Source organism: Nymphalis io, chromosome 16 (genome assembly GCF_905147045.1).
Source record: "Nymphalis io chromosome 16, ilAglIoxx1.1, whole genome shotgun sequence".
NCBI classification, from domain to species: Eukaryota; Metazoa; Arthropoda; class Insecta; order Lepidoptera; family Nymphalidae; genus Nymphalis; species Nymphalis io.
The window spans coordinates 5,068,250-5,085,730 of NC_065903.1; the positions used below are offsets into that span (position 1 = coordinate 5,068,250).

The 17,481-nt window shown below is 36.2% G+C and overlaps 2 protein-coding genes across 2 annotated transcripts in view; one reads left to right on the forward strand and one right to left on the reverse strand.

The window, feature by feature from the left end:
- Nucleotides 1-15,287, forward strand: part of LOC126774378 (uncharacterized) — a 32,043-nt gene extending 16,756 nt beyond the window's left edge. Inside the window, exons 6-23 of the mRNA XM_050495873.1 lie at nucleotides 452-472; nucleotides 773-898; nucleotides 1,074-1,314; nucleotides 1,518-1,603; nucleotides 1,787-1,965; nucleotides 3,389-3,525; nucleotides 3,846-3,997; nucleotides 4,440-4,548; nucleotides 4,881-5,033; nucleotides 7,216-7,371; nucleotides 7,453-7,564; nucleotides 7,864-8,212; nucleotides 8,454-8,667; nucleotides 9,758-9,850; nucleotides 10,784-10,871; nucleotides 11,423-11,578; nucleotides 12,881-13,041; nucleotides 13,296-15,287. Coding sequence (XP_050351830.1) covers nucleotides 452-472; nucleotides 773-898; nucleotides 1,074-1,314; nucleotides 1,518-1,603; nucleotides 1,787-1,965; nucleotides 3,389-3,525; nucleotides 3,846-3,997; nucleotides 4,440-4,548; nucleotides 4,881-5,033; nucleotides 7,216-7,371; nucleotides 7,453-7,564; nucleotides 7,864-8,212; nucleotides 8,454-8,667; nucleotides 9,758-9,850; nucleotides 10,784-10,871; nucleotides 11,423-11,578; nucleotides 12,881-13,041; nucleotides 13,296-13,532 — 2,770 coding nt within the window. The 3' untranslated portion in view covers nucleotides 13,533-15,287. The remainder of the gene's footprint in view (nucleotides 1-451; nucleotides 473-772; nucleotides 899-1,073; nucleotides 1,315-1,517; nucleotides 1,604-1,786; nucleotides 1,966-3,388; nucleotides 3,526-3,845; nucleotides 3,998-4,439; nucleotides 4,549-4,880; nucleotides 5,034-7,215; nucleotides 7,372-7,452; nucleotides 7,565-7,863; nucleotides 8,213-8,453; nucleotides 8,668-9,757; nucleotides 9,851-10,783; nucleotides 10,872-11,422; nucleotides 11,579-12,880; nucleotides 13,042-13,295) is intronic.
- A 583-nt stretch (nucleotides 15,288-15,870) lies between these two features.
- Nucleotides 15,871-17,319, reverse strand: LOC126774410 (p21-activated protein kinase-interacting protein 1-like). The gene is made up of 3 exons (XM_050495925.1): nucleotides 17,166-17,319; nucleotides 16,789-17,086; nucleotides 15,871-16,666 (listed from the first exon to the last, which is right to left on the reverse strand). Exons 1-3 carry the CDS (start codon nucleotides 17,232-17,234, stop codon nucleotides 15,891-15,893), a joined length of 1,143 nt encoding a protein of 380 aa, XP_050351882.1. The 5' UTR covers nucleotides 17,235-17,319; the 3' UTR covers nucleotides 15,871-15,890.
- Nucleotides 17,320-17,481: the final 162 nt, after the last annotated feature.

Sequence of the window (17,481 nt, forward strand, 5' to 3'; positions counted from 1 at the left end):
TTATTCCTTGACTGTCAAAAGTTGGGCGAACATTAATAAAATTCTTTTCATTTTTCGGGTTAATATATAGCCTATGACACTCACAAATATTGTGGTTTTCCATTGGTAAAAGAATTTTCAAAATCGGTTCAGTTGATCCAGAGATTACCTTCTACAACCTCACAAACTTTACCTCTTTATAATATTAGTATCGATAATATCAAAGCTTTAGTTGTTTAATGTGTATGTAAAATATTTTTTTATTTTTGGCACATCGACATTACTATATGATATTATGATTTTTTGTTGCACGCTTATTCTTTGTTTTCAAATCTCCACCTATTTGTAAGTATACTGTTTCTATGCTTATAGAATTAGTAAAATTGACTTCGAGCTTTTTATTAAATGTTTGATTTTTATCATTTGCATGCTGCCTGTGCGCACAACGCTTCATTCTTGACCACATTCGCAGTATTCTGGAGAAAAAACTTAGGTAAGCTTGCTATGTAATCTATGTCGTTTTTCCATCTTTTTCTGTTTATCTTTTGATTTTCATTACTTTATTTTAGAGACTATATATTATATTTATAATTCGAAATTATATAATTCAAAAGGAAGACTGTAGTAATATAATTTTTTTAAAAGGATAATTAAGTTTTTATTACTAAATAATAATTAAAAGCTTGCGTATTTCTCCGTTTTGCTATGCAAGCTAACCTAATTCGAAAGCTCCGTTGACGACATTGGAACAATTTATGAAGTAATATTGTATCGTACCGTTCGTCTCGAGCAGGCAAGAAGCTCTGCTGTCAGACGAGCAGGCCCAGGAGATCGTGGCGATGTTGTCTCCGCACGCGTTGCCGCACGACAACGGCGTGTCGCTCAACGACAGCTACCAGTCTGTGCTCTCCTACGAGAGGTAACGTTTCCTTTATAAGTTTGAGAAAAAGTTAGGTTAACTAACAATTAGCGGATAAATCAATGTGGAACCGTCGCTTTTCCGTATCAAAGTTTATCAAGATTCCTCAATAAAAAAATCTAAGTAAAAATATATATTTCATATTTTAAACTGTATTTTCTTTGTTCAATCACAGTATGCAGTCAGTGGACGAGAGCTACGAGTTTGTGTCTCTAGAGGCCGACACGGGAGCGGGCGGTGACGCGCGGGCGCTGGACCTTGAACCCGAGCGCGAGCCCGAGCCCGAACCGCAGCCCGAGCCTGAGAGCGAGCCCGAGCCCGCCACCGTGTTTGAGCACTACCCGCCACGCGCGCTGCGCGAGCTCGCTGAGGAGGACGGCATCCATTACTTCGAAGACGGACACTTTTATACAGAAGTATGCTTCCAACTAATTGGACTTAATATATTAATAGGTTTTGACAAGACTATTGATTAACAGGTTAAATCGATGATAATAAGTTACTTTAAAAAAAAAACCAACCATATTAGAACTTTCAATATAAGATAATAAAAATACTTATAGATAAAAAATAATGCATATTATACTTTTAAAAAATAATTAATATTATTTCTATGTAGGTCGCCGGCCTTCCGCCAGTTGAAGATGAGCACGACGCTTACTATCCACCGGTATTCGTTAAGAGAAACACCAAAGTTAAATTCAGGTAATTTTTTATTATTTGAAATTATCTATGCTCCTCGCGTAGTAGATTGCTATTAGTATGAACAGCTTATCGACTCTCATTGAAAATTCCGATGATATCCGTATAGATTTTTAAATTTGTTACATTTATTAATGCGTTTATTTGAAGTATAAATAATTAATTGGTCTCTGGTTTCGCCCGCAGCACGGATCCTATGCGCGTGTTCTCGACGCACTCGGTGCGCGAGTACGACCGCCGCAACGAGGACGTTGACCCCGTGGCCGCGTCCGCCGAGTACGAGCTGGAGAAGCGCGTCGAGAAGATGCACGTGTTCCCAGTGGATCTCATCAAGGGCGCCGACGGACTCGGACTCTCCATCATTGGTAAGTGTGATCTTTAAATAACATCGCGTGGCCAAGTTTTATTCGATTTATTTTCCGAACTAGCTGACCCGTGCCCACTTCGTTGGGCGGTAAACATTTTTACTTGTGATGAAATTACGATTGTAATTATGATGGTAAGTATTGAGTGCTATGATTTATTTCCTAACTGTCATTAGTCGCGTTGGCCGAACATTAATAAAATTGTCTCGCGTATTTGATATTTTAAATTATCTCTTAAACTATGCAACCAAAAAACATACTCTAAAAACCAATTTTATCTAAATAAAATTTCCTTGGTGTTAAAGCAATTTATTTCTAAATAGATTGACGTGTTGTATATGAAAAAAAAAAACGTCTAATAGAAATATCACCAAATAGATTACGACACGGTCGCGGATATCTATGTCGTATTATCTCTTTAGCCATTCGTCAAATTATATGCAGTAAACGGGAAAACTCTTCTGTTTTAAACACTTGAGACGATAAGTTTACTTATTTTGATAAGAATTCATAATTGTTGATAATATGACCTGACGATTTAAATTATTTTTTTAATATAAAAAACTACTTTTAATTACTTAAATATAAAATTTAGACATATGCTGTCGCTGTCATTTTTTATAGGCATTATCAAGCTCTACAACTTTTCTCTACAACTCGATCATATATCTCTCATCGTAAAGGCAGCGTTCGTGAGAAACTTTTTCGTTCGACCGTTTTTTCTCCGACTTACTTTCCAAATCCGACTACCACGAAAGTCTTCCCATTTTATGGGTTAATAACTAGAATAGTTAGCCTATGAAATAGCCTATGACATTCACAAATAATGTGGCTTTCTATTGGTAAAATTATTTTCAAAATCGGTTCGATAGATCCAGAGATTGCCCCCCTACAACCTCAGCAACTTTAGCTCTTTATAATATTAGTATGGATAAGTATAACGTAGCAACGCCAAAAATAGAGATCGAATTAGAGATTTAGTGCTGAAGGTGACTTCTAAAGATCTCTTGGCCATTTGGCACTTACAACTAGTTAATGAAACAGTTCAGTGCGCAAGCTCGATTGAGAAAAAGAAAAGTTTTCTAGTCTATATTTTATATTCATTGGAATAGACTATACAACAATAATCTTGTTTAATTAGATTCTCGACTGATTACATACTGTGACCACAAAAATATAACAAATTTCATCAGGAGGTCTTTTTAAATCGTGTCTGTTCTGTAAAATATGCTTCAGTACTAGCCTCTCACGTTATATTCCAGGCCAATAATTTAAAAGTCAATGTATTATGCCAAAATTGGGATTTAGTTAGTAAAGGGTACCGGTGACCAGCGACAAAGCATTGTCGAGCTTGCTTTTATGTTCGCTATTGTCTATAGTCAGTTGTAACCCATTTACCATAATGCCATATTTTTTCTTTCAGGTATGGGAGTGGGAGCAGATGCCGGCCTTGAAAAACTGGGGATCTTTGTGAAGACGATAACCGAGAGCGGGGCGGCCGCGCGCGACGGACGCATACAGGTCAACGACCAGATCATTGAGGTGGACGGGAAGAGTCTCGTGAGTATGAGTACCATGTGTCATTTATATTTTTAATTCATTTTAGTAGAACCACCAACAAAATTACATTTATTTTTATGTTACACGTTGCAGAGCATTAGTTTACTAGGTTTACAAATAATTACATTTACAAAATTTAGACTAGTGTACAGTACACTATATAATTTTATATAATATAATTATTAACAATCATGTTCTGAGATAATTTTGTTCACAACGCAGCTGTCAATCTTATATATGGGTATGGTAGTGTGTGCGCAGACGTGTAGCTTCGGTATACTATTTATTAAATAAACCGCTAATTTTACTTATAATTTTAGGTGGGCGTAACGCAAGCCTACGCGGCGTCTGTCCTGCGAAACACCTCCGGTCCCGTTAAGTTCCTCATCGGACGAGAGAAGGATCCCGAGAACAGCGAAGTGGCTCATCTCATACGACAGTCGCTCGCCGCGGACAAGGAGAGAGAAGAGAGGTGATAATTATTTATTTGAGCCTTGTTTGAGTTATACAATGTATAAATGTAAAAAATTAAATAGCCGTTATTGCTCGGCTAACCCGTTCACTGAACGAAGCCACTCACTCACATGCCTACTATTGTAGTTGAATCCTTATGGCATTTTATACAATCAACATCATATATTACAGTTACAAAAGTAATAAAAAAAAAACAAATTTAATTCGATCTTCACTTTTTACATGAGTATAATATTTTGATTCATATGCAATAGCAGAAGCGGCCACTTGTCTCTGAAAAGTATTTATTTGTCTTAAAAATAAGCAACTCATAAACATACGTTGCTTACTTTTTCGGAGTAAAACTATAATCTATCATAATGTGTAAGTTTCGTATCAATCGAATTTGTAGTTTGCGTAAATTCTTAAAAGGGAGTTGCAAATAAACTAAACTTGTCTAGATCTGCTCGCGAGCGACAGCGACGTCAGCAGACGGAGGATGAGAGCAGCCCGCCCGCCGTCGACGCGCGACACCCCGACATCACCGAGCTGCGCGCGCTGCTCAACGAGGTTACTGTTTTAGCGATATATCTTACTTGTTTACTTAGGACAAATAACAGGAGATGCAATAAATTATAAGAGGATAATACTTTAAATGGTAATTCGTTAAATGCTAATAATTGGTTATCACGTCATACTGTCCTTATGTCGATAAGTTGGATCAAGTAAATGGATTCGATTTGATTAGAACATAATATATTGAAATACACCCGTTTCAAGTTCTACTGCATTAATTCTCTCTATTATATATACTATATTCTCTTGAGCATAAACTCCATTAGGAAATCATGACTCTAAAGCCGTGAACGTATCAGTAATAATGAAACTATATGAAATCTTAGATAGTGGGCATGGAAGCGGGTGGCGGTAGCAGCACCGAGATAAGCGCGCGCGTACGCGATTGGTGCGCGACGCGCGCGCCGCAGGACAGTCTGCGGCGCGCGATCGCCTCCGCCGCCGACACCGCGCAGCGAGCGCACCGCAAGTACGAAAAGGTGCGAGGCCGGAGCTCAGTCTCCGCCTACTTGTTCTATAGTTCATTCCAGTAGCGGGACAAATAATATAAACATTGACCATGGTTGACATGTCACCACAGTTTAACAAGTTTAATAAAATACAACTGCAAAAGCCGTTTAAGAACTTTTTACTTTTTTGATAGGAAAATCATTATTGGCGACGTAAAGGTCACAAACACCCTTGAACCTTTACAATTGCGTCGTGAGATAGCAGCACTGAGCGCTTTCTATCGACTGTATCACGGCGAGTGCTCTGAGGAATTATTCTCTCTAATTCCTGCTTCCCCCTTCCTTCTTAAGTCCACGCGAGCTGGTTCTCGATGTCACCGCCTAACTGTGACATCAATTCCATCGCGAACAAAGAAATTTGGCAACTCCTTTCTTTGTCGCACTTCCAAAAAATGGAACTCCTTACCAGCTCACGTGTTCCCCTCCTCTTACAACCCGGGTTCCTTCAAACGAGGCGTGAAGAGGCATCTTGCGGGCCGGCAAGGCGAAGGCGGCTAGTGCAGAACGTTTTTCCCGTCTGTACTGGCCGTCGTCGCGTTTGGACTCTACTACCACTTACCAACAGGTGGAGTAGAGTCATTTGCCCTCCCGGCGAATATATAAAAAAAAAAAAATCATAGTAAAAATATATTGTATTATAAACTATAGTACAAATCACATCAAATATATAAAAAAAATTATGTCCATATTGGCATGAAACGCACACACCAAGGAACGCACGCGACCGCATTGTAGGTCGCATGTTCGCTGTCTTCCTATATCCAAATGTGTAATTTAAATATTTTGTATAGTCTATTCCAATGGGAATAGAAAAGAAGGGAAATAAACAACTATGACTTTGAATTTACATGACATTTGAGTTTAACTGGTTAGGAGGAAATTACTGAATGAGTGGATTAATGAACGAATGATAAAGTAAGGAATTATATATTTAATTGTTTTTATACGTCATTTTAATAGATATGTTATATGGATTGCAGGTAAAATAAAAAATAAAACAATTATTTAAAAAAAAAAAATCTAATTCCGTTTCTGAGATCTCAACGAAAAACACTTATTTTACCTTATAGCCAAAATGACTATCAACTTTAAATAAACAACGTTAAAATATATTATTTAGCATTAAAAAAAATTTTAAGTATATGTGAGTGCCCTAATTTTTTAATTAAAATAATAATGTTTAATTAGCTTAGTCCGTGTTGAAGGCAAAACAAGAGTCAGTAGGCAAAAGCAAAAAGTCGTAAATACTAAATCAGTTTCAATCACAGCCCGTTTAAACGAGCCAGGTCGTAATAGAAAACTTCTGATAATTCCGAATAATCACTTGTACACATTATACGAAAGATCAGAGACGAATGTATTATTTTCAAAACTATAATAGCTATGCATAAAAGTAATCTATATTTTGAGTTTGTTATTAACTCTTTTTAATCTTACGTTACATGATAATAACATATTTACTGGTGTTTAGGTAACTTTTTATTTTTTTTTTACAAATATTGTATATTACGTATTATATACAAATTAATAAACAAATATCTTTTTTTAAAAAAATCTAAAATTTGTGACTAAACTAAAATAATATATTTTTTAATCATATACATTTATTCGTTCTCTATTCGTTTAGCGAATGTCCTTGTCGGTAAAAATGGCGTCGTGAATGTCGGCAAAACTAAACTTTTCTGAATTTTGGAAGTAAAATGGAAGTGGAATTAAGTAATTAAGTGGAATATTTCTCTATTACAAATTATTAACCAAGAACTGTTTGTAGTGCATAATATAGCGGAGTTATTAGCAAATCAATTTGAATGTTTAAATATACGGTTTGTTTTTAGTTACTCCTATTGTTATGGGAATAGTCAATAGACACTTTAATTTGAAATGTGCTGCGGCACGATTCGATGCAGCGCGTATCACGTGAATCATTCTTAAAATATTTACTTAACAAAATTTTTATTTAAATTTATAACAAATTTTTTTAAAATGTTATTAAAAAAAATCATAGGATAAGCCGTTTTTATAATTCCAGTTCCTAATTATCCTCGAACAAATTTTAATTATTTAAGGGTATCCGTGCATCATTAATTTTACGAAAGTTCTGAATCGGCCACAATTATATTGGAATGACCGTGACGTACGTGCTGGTCCACAGGCGCGGCGCGCTCTCCGCGAGTGGCGGCGCACGCGCGCCATGGTGCGCGCGCGCGAGGAGTGGTGGAGCGGCGCGCTGCGGGACGCGCACCGCGAGTACGCCGCCGCGCTGTCCGCGCTGCACGACCGCGTCGCGCGCCTCGAGGTGCTGCTGCTGGTGAGTACTGCCGCCACACGGCACAGCCCGCGCGTCACACCCCGGGGGCGTTGTCATGTCTGACCAATTATGTTATTGCAGGAGACTCAGAAGAAGGCGGGCCTGCCGGTTATGCTGCCTCATGAGCCCTCCGCTCGGCGTGAAACGCCGCCGCTGCCCCGCCGGCCGGATCCAGACCCACTCCTAATTAATGGTAATTAAGCAATTAATTAATTGATAATAAATTAAATGATAATTAAGCATCCGCACCCTGAGTTTAGGAATCTATATGCTTGTGTGCGTGCATCTGCGTATGTATGAAAACTCCAATAGTATTGGAATGAAGCCTATTTAGATGAAAATCTTTTAAACGTCCGTAATTATGATACCTGAAAATAATAAAAAGGGCTCAATTCACACACATGAATTATACTTTGAAATCGTAAATTAGACCAAGTACATTACATTTCAGTATTTACATTACATTTATCGCATTTAAACATTCGCTTCCAGATCCTTGGAGTTCAGATAGCGACCTCTCTGATCTATCTCCAGTAGAAGACGAGTACGCAAAAGTCGATAAGTCAGATAAAAAGCAACGCGAAGCGCCTGACATCGGAGACGTTACGGCAATCACAGCGAGTGACGTCAAACCGCAAAACAACGTCACTACGAGCTCCGTAACTTCGTATGCGAATGTTATCTCAACTACTTCATACGCCAACGTGATCGCTTCGTCCTACGTTAATGTGACGACGAGCAACATCCCGTCGACGGCGTCTGTCGCTCCACCGTCAAATTCTATAAGCCATATAACGGCTACGACGGTTACGCCCGCCCCAGTTATTGTAACGGATACTTTGTAAGTACTAAACGTTGAAAAAATGTTGAAGTTTAAATTAAATATTGTTGTAAAAAATTGCAGTTTTTTTAAACCCACGGATCGTTAAAAATTGACGTAAAGTTCGACTGCCGGTAGTGGAAATGAATATTTAGCTTTTTTTATGAATTATATAAAATGCCTACTATCCGAAATATTTTCATCAATGCTCCAAGTACATACATTGGATATTATTCGAAAGTTAATATGAGGTTACCGACAGGAGCGGATCAAACGCAACGAGTGCGAGCGGCGGCACATGCGGCGGGCCGGGCGGCGAGGGCGGCACGTCCCGCGAGCTGGACGCGGCCGTCCCGCGCGGCGCGCTGCTCGACACGTCGGCGCACCGCGCGCGCACGGACCTGGCGCGCCACCGCCACCACGCGCCGCTGTCGCACTCCACGCACTCGCCGCACTCGCTCAGCAACGCCAGCTCCGTATGTATACATAATGATGCTTTGGTTGAGTACTATAATGTACAATTATTGGGTATTTTAATGAAACTCTTTTTTGCATTAGTTAGATATTAAAATTAATGTTTGTTTTTTACATGCCAATTTTCTGTAATGCCAATGCCTTTTTATTACGGTCTTTTTTATTACGAATTGTGATTGTGAAGCATCGTCTTCATTTCTAACAGAAAAATATAAATATTTTCATCGAAATGCCCGATTGATTGTTTGTGTTTAATTTACTAAAGACTTACTTCTATATGAAGTTCAATATGCATGATCAGTATACCAGTTGACACTAAGCGTATATCTTTTAAAATTACATAATGAAAACGTTTATATTATTTTATAAAAAGAAGAAAAATCTTAAAGATAGTGTCACCTAATCACTTTTTTTCTTTGCTTCAAATCGCCGAAACGCCGGGCGCCATGGTGATTTAAAGGCAGACGTAACTTATCACGTAAACAATAGAATATTATTATTTTAAAATGTAACAGTTTTAAGTATGTAGTTCCACAAGTTAACAGTCACCTTAGAAGCAGTAGCTTTATGCACAGTACTGTTCGTAAGATACATAATCATTTGTAAATATTGTATTTTATCAGTAAAATCGAGAGTATTAACTTTATTGCACTATACGTTTCTACACATTGATTAACAACATTTATTTATTACAATAACAAAATTCGTTTAGTCCCATTTTCACACATATTAATTGAGCTATGACCAGTATTGCATGTTAATGACGTTTAACGTTTAAAACATAACTCTGAAACATTGTAAACACAAAATATTGCTATTTCACCAAGTAATTGAGTATTAGGATCTTATATTTTGAATATTATAAATTTTATTGTTAAATATTATAAATTTTGTTGTTGTTGTGATTATTAAATTATTACGTACAAGCTAGAAAGACTTAAATGCGTTTATATAAAAGAAATATTATATTTCGTTTATAATAATGCGTTAGTCAAGGTCGCGTGGATATAAAACCTTTACAACACCTGTATACATATTACAAGTATTGTAACTTATTTGTAGTTAATAAAATAAACTGTACCATTTTTTCAGTACGACGGATTAGATGACTCATACAACGACTCTGCTGACGAATCGCTGAGTGAATCCACGTCGGGTGCGCCCACACACACCTCCCACCACACTGTTAGTAGCACCATGACATTCTATGCATATATTATTCATCATTCAAACTAGGGCTTACAATCCAATGGGGGCACAGAAAGGGATATTAAGAGGAGTGTTCGGATTATCCAAAGACAAAATATTTATCAATATATTTTCAATATTTGATTTTATCATAACAAACTTGGGCTTCATTAATAAATATTAATGTAACTGTTATATCCTCTTAATGTCCCACTGCTGGGCTAAGGCCTCCTCTTCCTTTTTGAGGAGAAGGTGTCAGCTTATTCCACGATTCTGCTCCAATGCGGGTTGGTAGAATACACATGTCACATAATTTCAATGAAATTAGACACATGCAGGTTTCCTCACGATGTTTTCCTTTACCGTCAAGCAAGAGATGACTTATGATCACAAATTAAGCACATGAAAATTCAGTGGTGCTTGCCCGGGTTTGAATCCACGATCATCGGTTAAGATTCATGCGTTCTAACCGCTAGGCCATCTCGGCTTACATATTAATGTACTTTTAACTAAATATGATTTTAATAAATATAACGAGTTTTATTCTTCAAAGTCGTGAGCTACATAGTGGAAATATTAAATTACTGATTTCATACTCAACACTACTAAATATATAATTATGACATGATTCCTAATTGTTTTTTAACGTTTTAATGACCCTTTATGTTTTAGAATACAAATAAAATTGATTCCTGTTTTATTTTAACAGCTAATTAGGTACTCTCAACGTAATGATCACAAATAACCATTTACTTATGAGTGCTAGTAAAAGTGTATTATAAAAAAAATATATATGAAAATATTATATAACGTAACTTTTTTGTCGTTTTATGCTTGTGATTTGTGGTTTTATTAGTTAACCCTTCAATCAATTATATATGTTATTAAATAAAGTTTAGTTATGTATACATGTGTGTATGTAATTCTCAGCGCGAGCGTCAGAGTTGCGGCAGCTCGATCGGCAGCGCCACCGACGACGCGGTATACACGCGCGACCCTCGCCTGCACCCGCTGTCAGGTACGCACTGCGCGCCGACCGCGCTCGGTGGCCGTGGCTAGCTATGTTTGTATACATGTATGACGCTTCGTTCACTCGATATTCTCGTATCACGCATTATACGTGTTTGTTTTATGATATATGTTTAATATTATGCTCGTGATTAATCGATAAGTAACAATAGTATGGGCTTATAATTGTCGGAGTATTCGATTGGGTGGCTTAAGCTTTTAAAATTTATATACTTATAGGCAAAAAAAAAAATAAGAAAAAAAGATAAGAAATATAACGTATATTTATATAATATTTATTATAAAATATATTTAACTTCGTCAAAAAATATATACACAAAATTATAATTTAAACTAATATAGAATTTTATGCAAATGTTTTTAAAATTCAATATCGTGTTAGCAAAATAATGATATATTTTAATCTCGTTAATAAGATACATCGTTATAAAAATGTCATGAACAAGAGCTATAATAGTACGTAAAAGTGGTACAAAGTGATCGGACACTTTGCAAGCACGTCAGTCCTTGTCGGTCGTGTGACCGTAAGTGCGTGGGCAGGTCCGCCCGCGTCGCTGGCGGAGCAGCTGAAGCAGGTGCTGGCGGAGCGCGAGCGGCGCCTGGCGGCCGGCAGCTCGCCTCAGCCCGACGCCGTGCAGCTCACCAACGACCTCGTGGACGAGATCCGCCAGGCCGTCAGCGAGGCCAACGCCCGAGGTGAGCGCCGCAGCGGACGATAGTGCTCCTGTACTAGGATTCTTAAGTCATTAGAAGATATATAAGGTTTGATCGCGATTCAAAATCAAAATACTTTATTCAAACTAGAAACTACCACCGGTTCGGACAGATCGATGGCTGTCGCAGATTATATGACAGTTTGTATGATTTTTTCATTTTTATGAGCACGTACAGTACTTATATAGGTTTCGATTAAATTTTTATCTGAACAATTTTATTTAATTGTAAAAATTATAATCATTGCATAATTTATGATAAGATTGTAGGCGTATACGAGCGCTTCAGCAAGCGCACGAATATTACGTTCGCGGCGACGCATTCCTACGCGATTCTGTCTTCTTTGTTCAGTCTCTTATTTATTTGAGATTTTAGTTTAATGAATTCAATTTATTAGAAAAATTGCCATGTGATGGTAGTGTCTCGTAATTCGTAATTCTTGGGATGAGTAAAATGAAATTTTGTTTACTTATGCCGTTTTTTCGTTTTCTTTTTTTAAGTATTTGATCTGTTTATTGACTCGATAAATATTTATATAAACTTCTAAATAAATTAATTAGTAGTAGTACAATTTTTGATAATTCTGCAACTAAACTTTTTCTTTGAAATTGATTATACAAACGCGATTAAAAGTTAATAATTGATTTATTATATATAACACATCTAGCTTGAAGACGTTTTTGCAAATAATTAAACAAATTATTTTATGTTTCTATTATATTTCTTAATAATATGTATATTAAGCGCATTTTTATATTTTAAATGAATTTCTTCAACTCCAGACATTTCGTAGTTATCCTTTTATCCGATAAATCAATTATTTTAACGATACCCTGTTTCTACCCTGACCTAAGTGTTCACTACCGCCATATATTTTAATATGAACTAATTTTTAAGAAAGTAAGTAGTAAGAAATTTTCATGAAATTTCTAACGCTACTCATGCGAGATTTTATTGTGAAACGCAAAAACGTCTCGAAGCTGATTTATCTGTAATTGATTATTTAATATAAATAATTATTCGTGTTTGGGATCGGTGGCATAATAACCTTATATCTTGCTTATTCATTGACATTATTTTGTTTCCGCTTTTGTGTAAGGTTTAAGTAATTTATGTTTTTACTAAATATTGTTTAATACATAATCGCTTCGTAACGATACCCTTGGGAACCTATAGTGGGTTAATTTATGGTAAGAAGAAGTTCGGTTTCGCGTGGCCGGCGCGACGTCACAGCGCGCGTAGTGGTGTGCCGTGGCGCGGGGTGATGCGGTGGTGTGGTTGTAGTGAAGAAAGCTCCGGCTTGTGTAGTCGGCGGCGAGGTGCCGTGGCAGCCGCTGTCGGCGTGCGCGTCCGACGCCAGCCTGTCGCCCGCGCACGCGCCGCCCGCCGGCCCGCCCACGCTCGCCGCGCCGCCGCACCCCGTCAACCTCTGGACCAAGCAGCAGGTGACACTTATGTCCGCCTATTAGTGACGCCCGACGACGGCGATTCACAGTTACTTTTATTAATTAACGTACATTTCTATTTTCGATGAATGAAAATATAAATGTTAATTGGCCAATGAAAGGGCAATGAGATTAAGTTCTTTTACCTAATGGACGTTGAAAAAGACATCAGTTAGTAATTTTTTTTATCCAATCCTCGGGAAATGATATGTTATAGTTAAAGTGATATTCGAATGTATGGTATCGCTCGTCAGGTATGGCAGTGGGTGTCGGGCCTGGGCGAGGGGCTGGAGCGGTACGCGGGCGCGTTCGCGACGCGCGGCGTGGACGGCGCGCTGTTGCTGTCGCTTAGCTCGGCCGACCTGAAGCTGCTGGGCCTGCCGGGCGACGAGCGCCGCCGTATGAAGCGCCGCCTCAAGGACCTGCGCGCCAAACACGAGAAGCATCTCAAGGCCGTCAAGAAGGCTGAGAAGAAGGCCCGCAAGAAGTAGTGCTCCACACAACGACCCCCCTCCCTCCCGCGTAGCGCGTTCGCCCGCCAAAGAGAGCCTCGGTTCACGTAAAGGACACGTCCGTCGTCTAGTCTTTAGGTTTTTAAATTTTGTCTTTCGCTACTTCTGCATCTCTTGCCTTGTATGTTTATGCAATTGACTCGTTTTATGACAGCTACGTTTCTTCCTTTCGTTCGTGTCCGTTTAATGTGAACCGTCTCCCCATCGAATGTATTACTGTTTACCACTGATCGTAAATTATGTATGTAGGACCATACTTAAAATATTATGATATATGAACTTGAAAAAAAATTAGTTTTTCTTTTGTGTTTTTGTATTGAAGTTAAATGAAAAAGTGTTATACAATATGACTTTAGATGTATGTAGTATCGTATGATATATTCAAAAAGTCAGATGTCCATTTTGGATGATACTGATATTGCGATTAACGAATTTGCCACATGTTGGACTATACTAATATTTAAGTATACTGGACTATTTTATTTTGGTCATTATAAATACTGAATTATACTCAGTACGTTTGTGGGTAAAGCTGCCTGATAGCATAGAGTGCCATCTGACGTAGCTTTTAGTCGGTAGAGACTATAGTAAACGATAGCTTCGAACGAAGAATCGAATCGTATTGGTCGAAACATAGATTAAATATAATAAAAAAATATGAAATAGATCGATCCAATTGACGATATAATAAATATTACCAAAGTGAAATAAATACAAGTAATATATTTTCAATGCTACAATTCTTCGTTGTTCCTACATTTTATATTAAATGTCTATAATTCTGAGTTTAGTGTGTGTTAATGGATTGTCTGAAAATACTGGCTCAATCTAGTCATAAGATCAATTTGTAAGCTATTCGGACTTATGAACTAATACTAAAACTTTTTTCTCCGGAATTTTTCAATTTTTAGGATAAATTGCAACTTCGAAGTGTAATAATTTAGGATCTATGTATTAATAAAATGATAACATTGCGATAGTCGTCTTAAGTCAATATTCAGAAATTTACAAGTTGATTTTGGTAACGGCATTTATTTATAAATTATACTGCACAAAATGTACTTAGGTGAATACTTATTCGTATATAACCCATATATTTGTGTAATAAAATATTAGTATCGAGCATTCACTATTGTGCGATCTCATGATATAAGAATATATCCAAGTCTTTTACAGCAATAATAATTACAGTATTTATTAGACGAGCTGCCTACATCCCGGTTCCTCTTATAACAATCTACATGATTTATATTACATTCCAATAACTTTCTCTCGATATAGTTCTTTCATTGTGTGTTAAATGATTTTAGACAAGCTTTATAGTTTTTTTAGGCGACATTTCTAGGATTTTCTAAGTGTTAATCTGTCTGTGTATTCTTAGACGAGTTTGGTTCTTTAGCTACATTTACCGTGTATATAGTCTCGAAGCGGATTGACTGGAGACTAATAGCATGTTTGTTGTGTTCGTATGACTGAATGTACATCATACATTTAGATTATTTATTTCGATTAAGATTTAACAATTACTCGTAAGTAGAACTCCATTAACAATTGCCAAAATTGATGAGTACTTTTTTATATTTGTTGTTTTTTTTTTTAATTTACATTCATTTAAATTATTTAATATTTATTTTGGGACCAAATTAATTTATTATAACCTTACAATTTATTGTTTATGTATTTTGGGTGTGTTCAGAAGAAAGAATTTTATTTATAAATAAATAAAGAAACCAAAGTCTATATCACACTGTTTTTTATTTTATGTCATCCAAAAATAAAATTGAAGAGAAAAGATTAATTATAAATAAAATTGCACAGAAAGATATTGTTGGTAGTAAATAACTGTATCCTAATTTGTGTTATCAAGACAATATTTACAATAAGTGGAATAATTAGTGGGAAATACTTAAAATATACTTTCATTATGGCTTTTGCTGTTTCGGAATGTAGATTGTACCGATAAGAACCAGTAGGACATTTATTAAATCCATCTCCACGTTTTTTTATCCTCTACATAATTTTTTATCAAGAATATGCCATATTTATCATATATCAAAGTTGTGATTTAGTAATTGGTAAAGCTATAAGTATCAAAGATATAGAAGCGAATACCTTACCCAAGAAAGGGATATTCTTTAAATCCTGTGTTTACATGATGTTTGTCATTGTTTCTATCAAAATAGTCGAATATTATTGGAACTGCAAGGACTTTAAATCTACATATATAAGAAATCAATTAAATTTTCAATTAATTTAAGTTCACAAATAATATAAGGGGCTTTATTTTTATATTATTGATGTTGTAATGAAACAAGTATTTAAACAGAAAACATTTTATTATTCAGAATTTTTATTTTTCTTCTTATTTCTCTTCTTCCTCTTTGTTTTCTTTGCTGGAGATGGTTTATTTTCTTCAGCTTCTTTATCATCATAACTGATTGTAACAAAAGCTCCAGGTTTTCTTTTAGTTGCTGTTTTTTGTACAATTGTGTCAGTGTCAGAAATATTTTCACTGTTGTCTGAATCATTTTGTTCTTCTTCAACCTCATCATCAGACTTTTCTTTCTTAATTAAATGACTTTGCCTATTTAATGCTACACAAGTGACTCTACAGGCAGCATTAGCTGAGCATATTTCTTCTAATATATTGTCATTAATGGACCAAGATTTTAGCTCCCCTGTACTGGATGCAGTATAAAGTGTTTCATTTTCATAATGCATGCATTTTACTCTTTGTTTATGGGCCTGAAATGTTTGTGCTCGTGTTTCTGATACTGTAAATTTGATTAAATTTCCATTTTCTAGACCAACAAATAACTTATCATCATCAATCCATTGAGCTGTGCTAGGTTTTGAATTGCATGTCAAACGTTTTTCTAATCCTGCTTTGCTAATTGTCCAGACATCAATATTCTGTAAAGAAATAAGCGAGAACCTGTCACCACTAGGTGAGAACTTAATTTCAGTTGGCAGGGTTACTCCTTTGCTTCCAAGATTGATTGTAAATGCCGGACGACCTTTAACAAGATTCCAAGTTCGTAGAGTTTTGTCACCTCCAATACTTAGTGCTAACTTATCAGATGGGTGAACTGAAATTGCAGTAACAGGTTGACCTGTAAATTTTATAAATTATATTATAAAAACATAAACAGATACAAATAAGATTGTTTGTGAAAGATAGATGGGAAGACCTATAAAAGAAGATCAAGATATGTGGTAATAATATAAAACTTACCACCATGAGCTTTTTTCCAGATTTTTTCTGTTTGCCAATTTCCTGTTCTAGTTACAATTATACATCCATCATCACTGCCTGTGAGCAAATGCGTGCCTCCATGAGTAAAAGCAACGGTATTCACTGTGCCGTCATGATTCATAAGGACTGTATGCTCCTTCCGTGTTTTTAAATCTATTACGACCACTTTGTCGTCTGTTCCGCCTGATGCTAAAAATTTACCAGAAATTGATATGCATCGCACTGACGCTGTATGGGAATGTGTTGCAAATGTTTGTTGTAATTTTCTCATCTGAAACTATTTAATGAACATTTAGTATAACGTTATAAGAAGCATGCTTGCTCTACTTCATTTAAACGAAAACATAGTTACTTACATTTTCTTCGGGTCGCAAGGAATATCCAAGCAAAAATCCTTCATAGGTCCCTACAATTAGCTCATCCATTTTAATACAAAATAAACAAATATTAATATTTTTTCTTTTAAATCATAACCTCTCAGTTCAACTTTGGTTATATTATAGACATTTCACTTTAGACATTGTATCGTATAAACATCTGTCATCAAAATTGACTTTGACAACAATATATATTTTTTTCTATTAATTTGACAAAAAACCTATAAATCGTTTTAGCTATTTATTTTAAAGACTTTAACTACTATTTAATTAAATAATCAAAAGAAGCATTTGA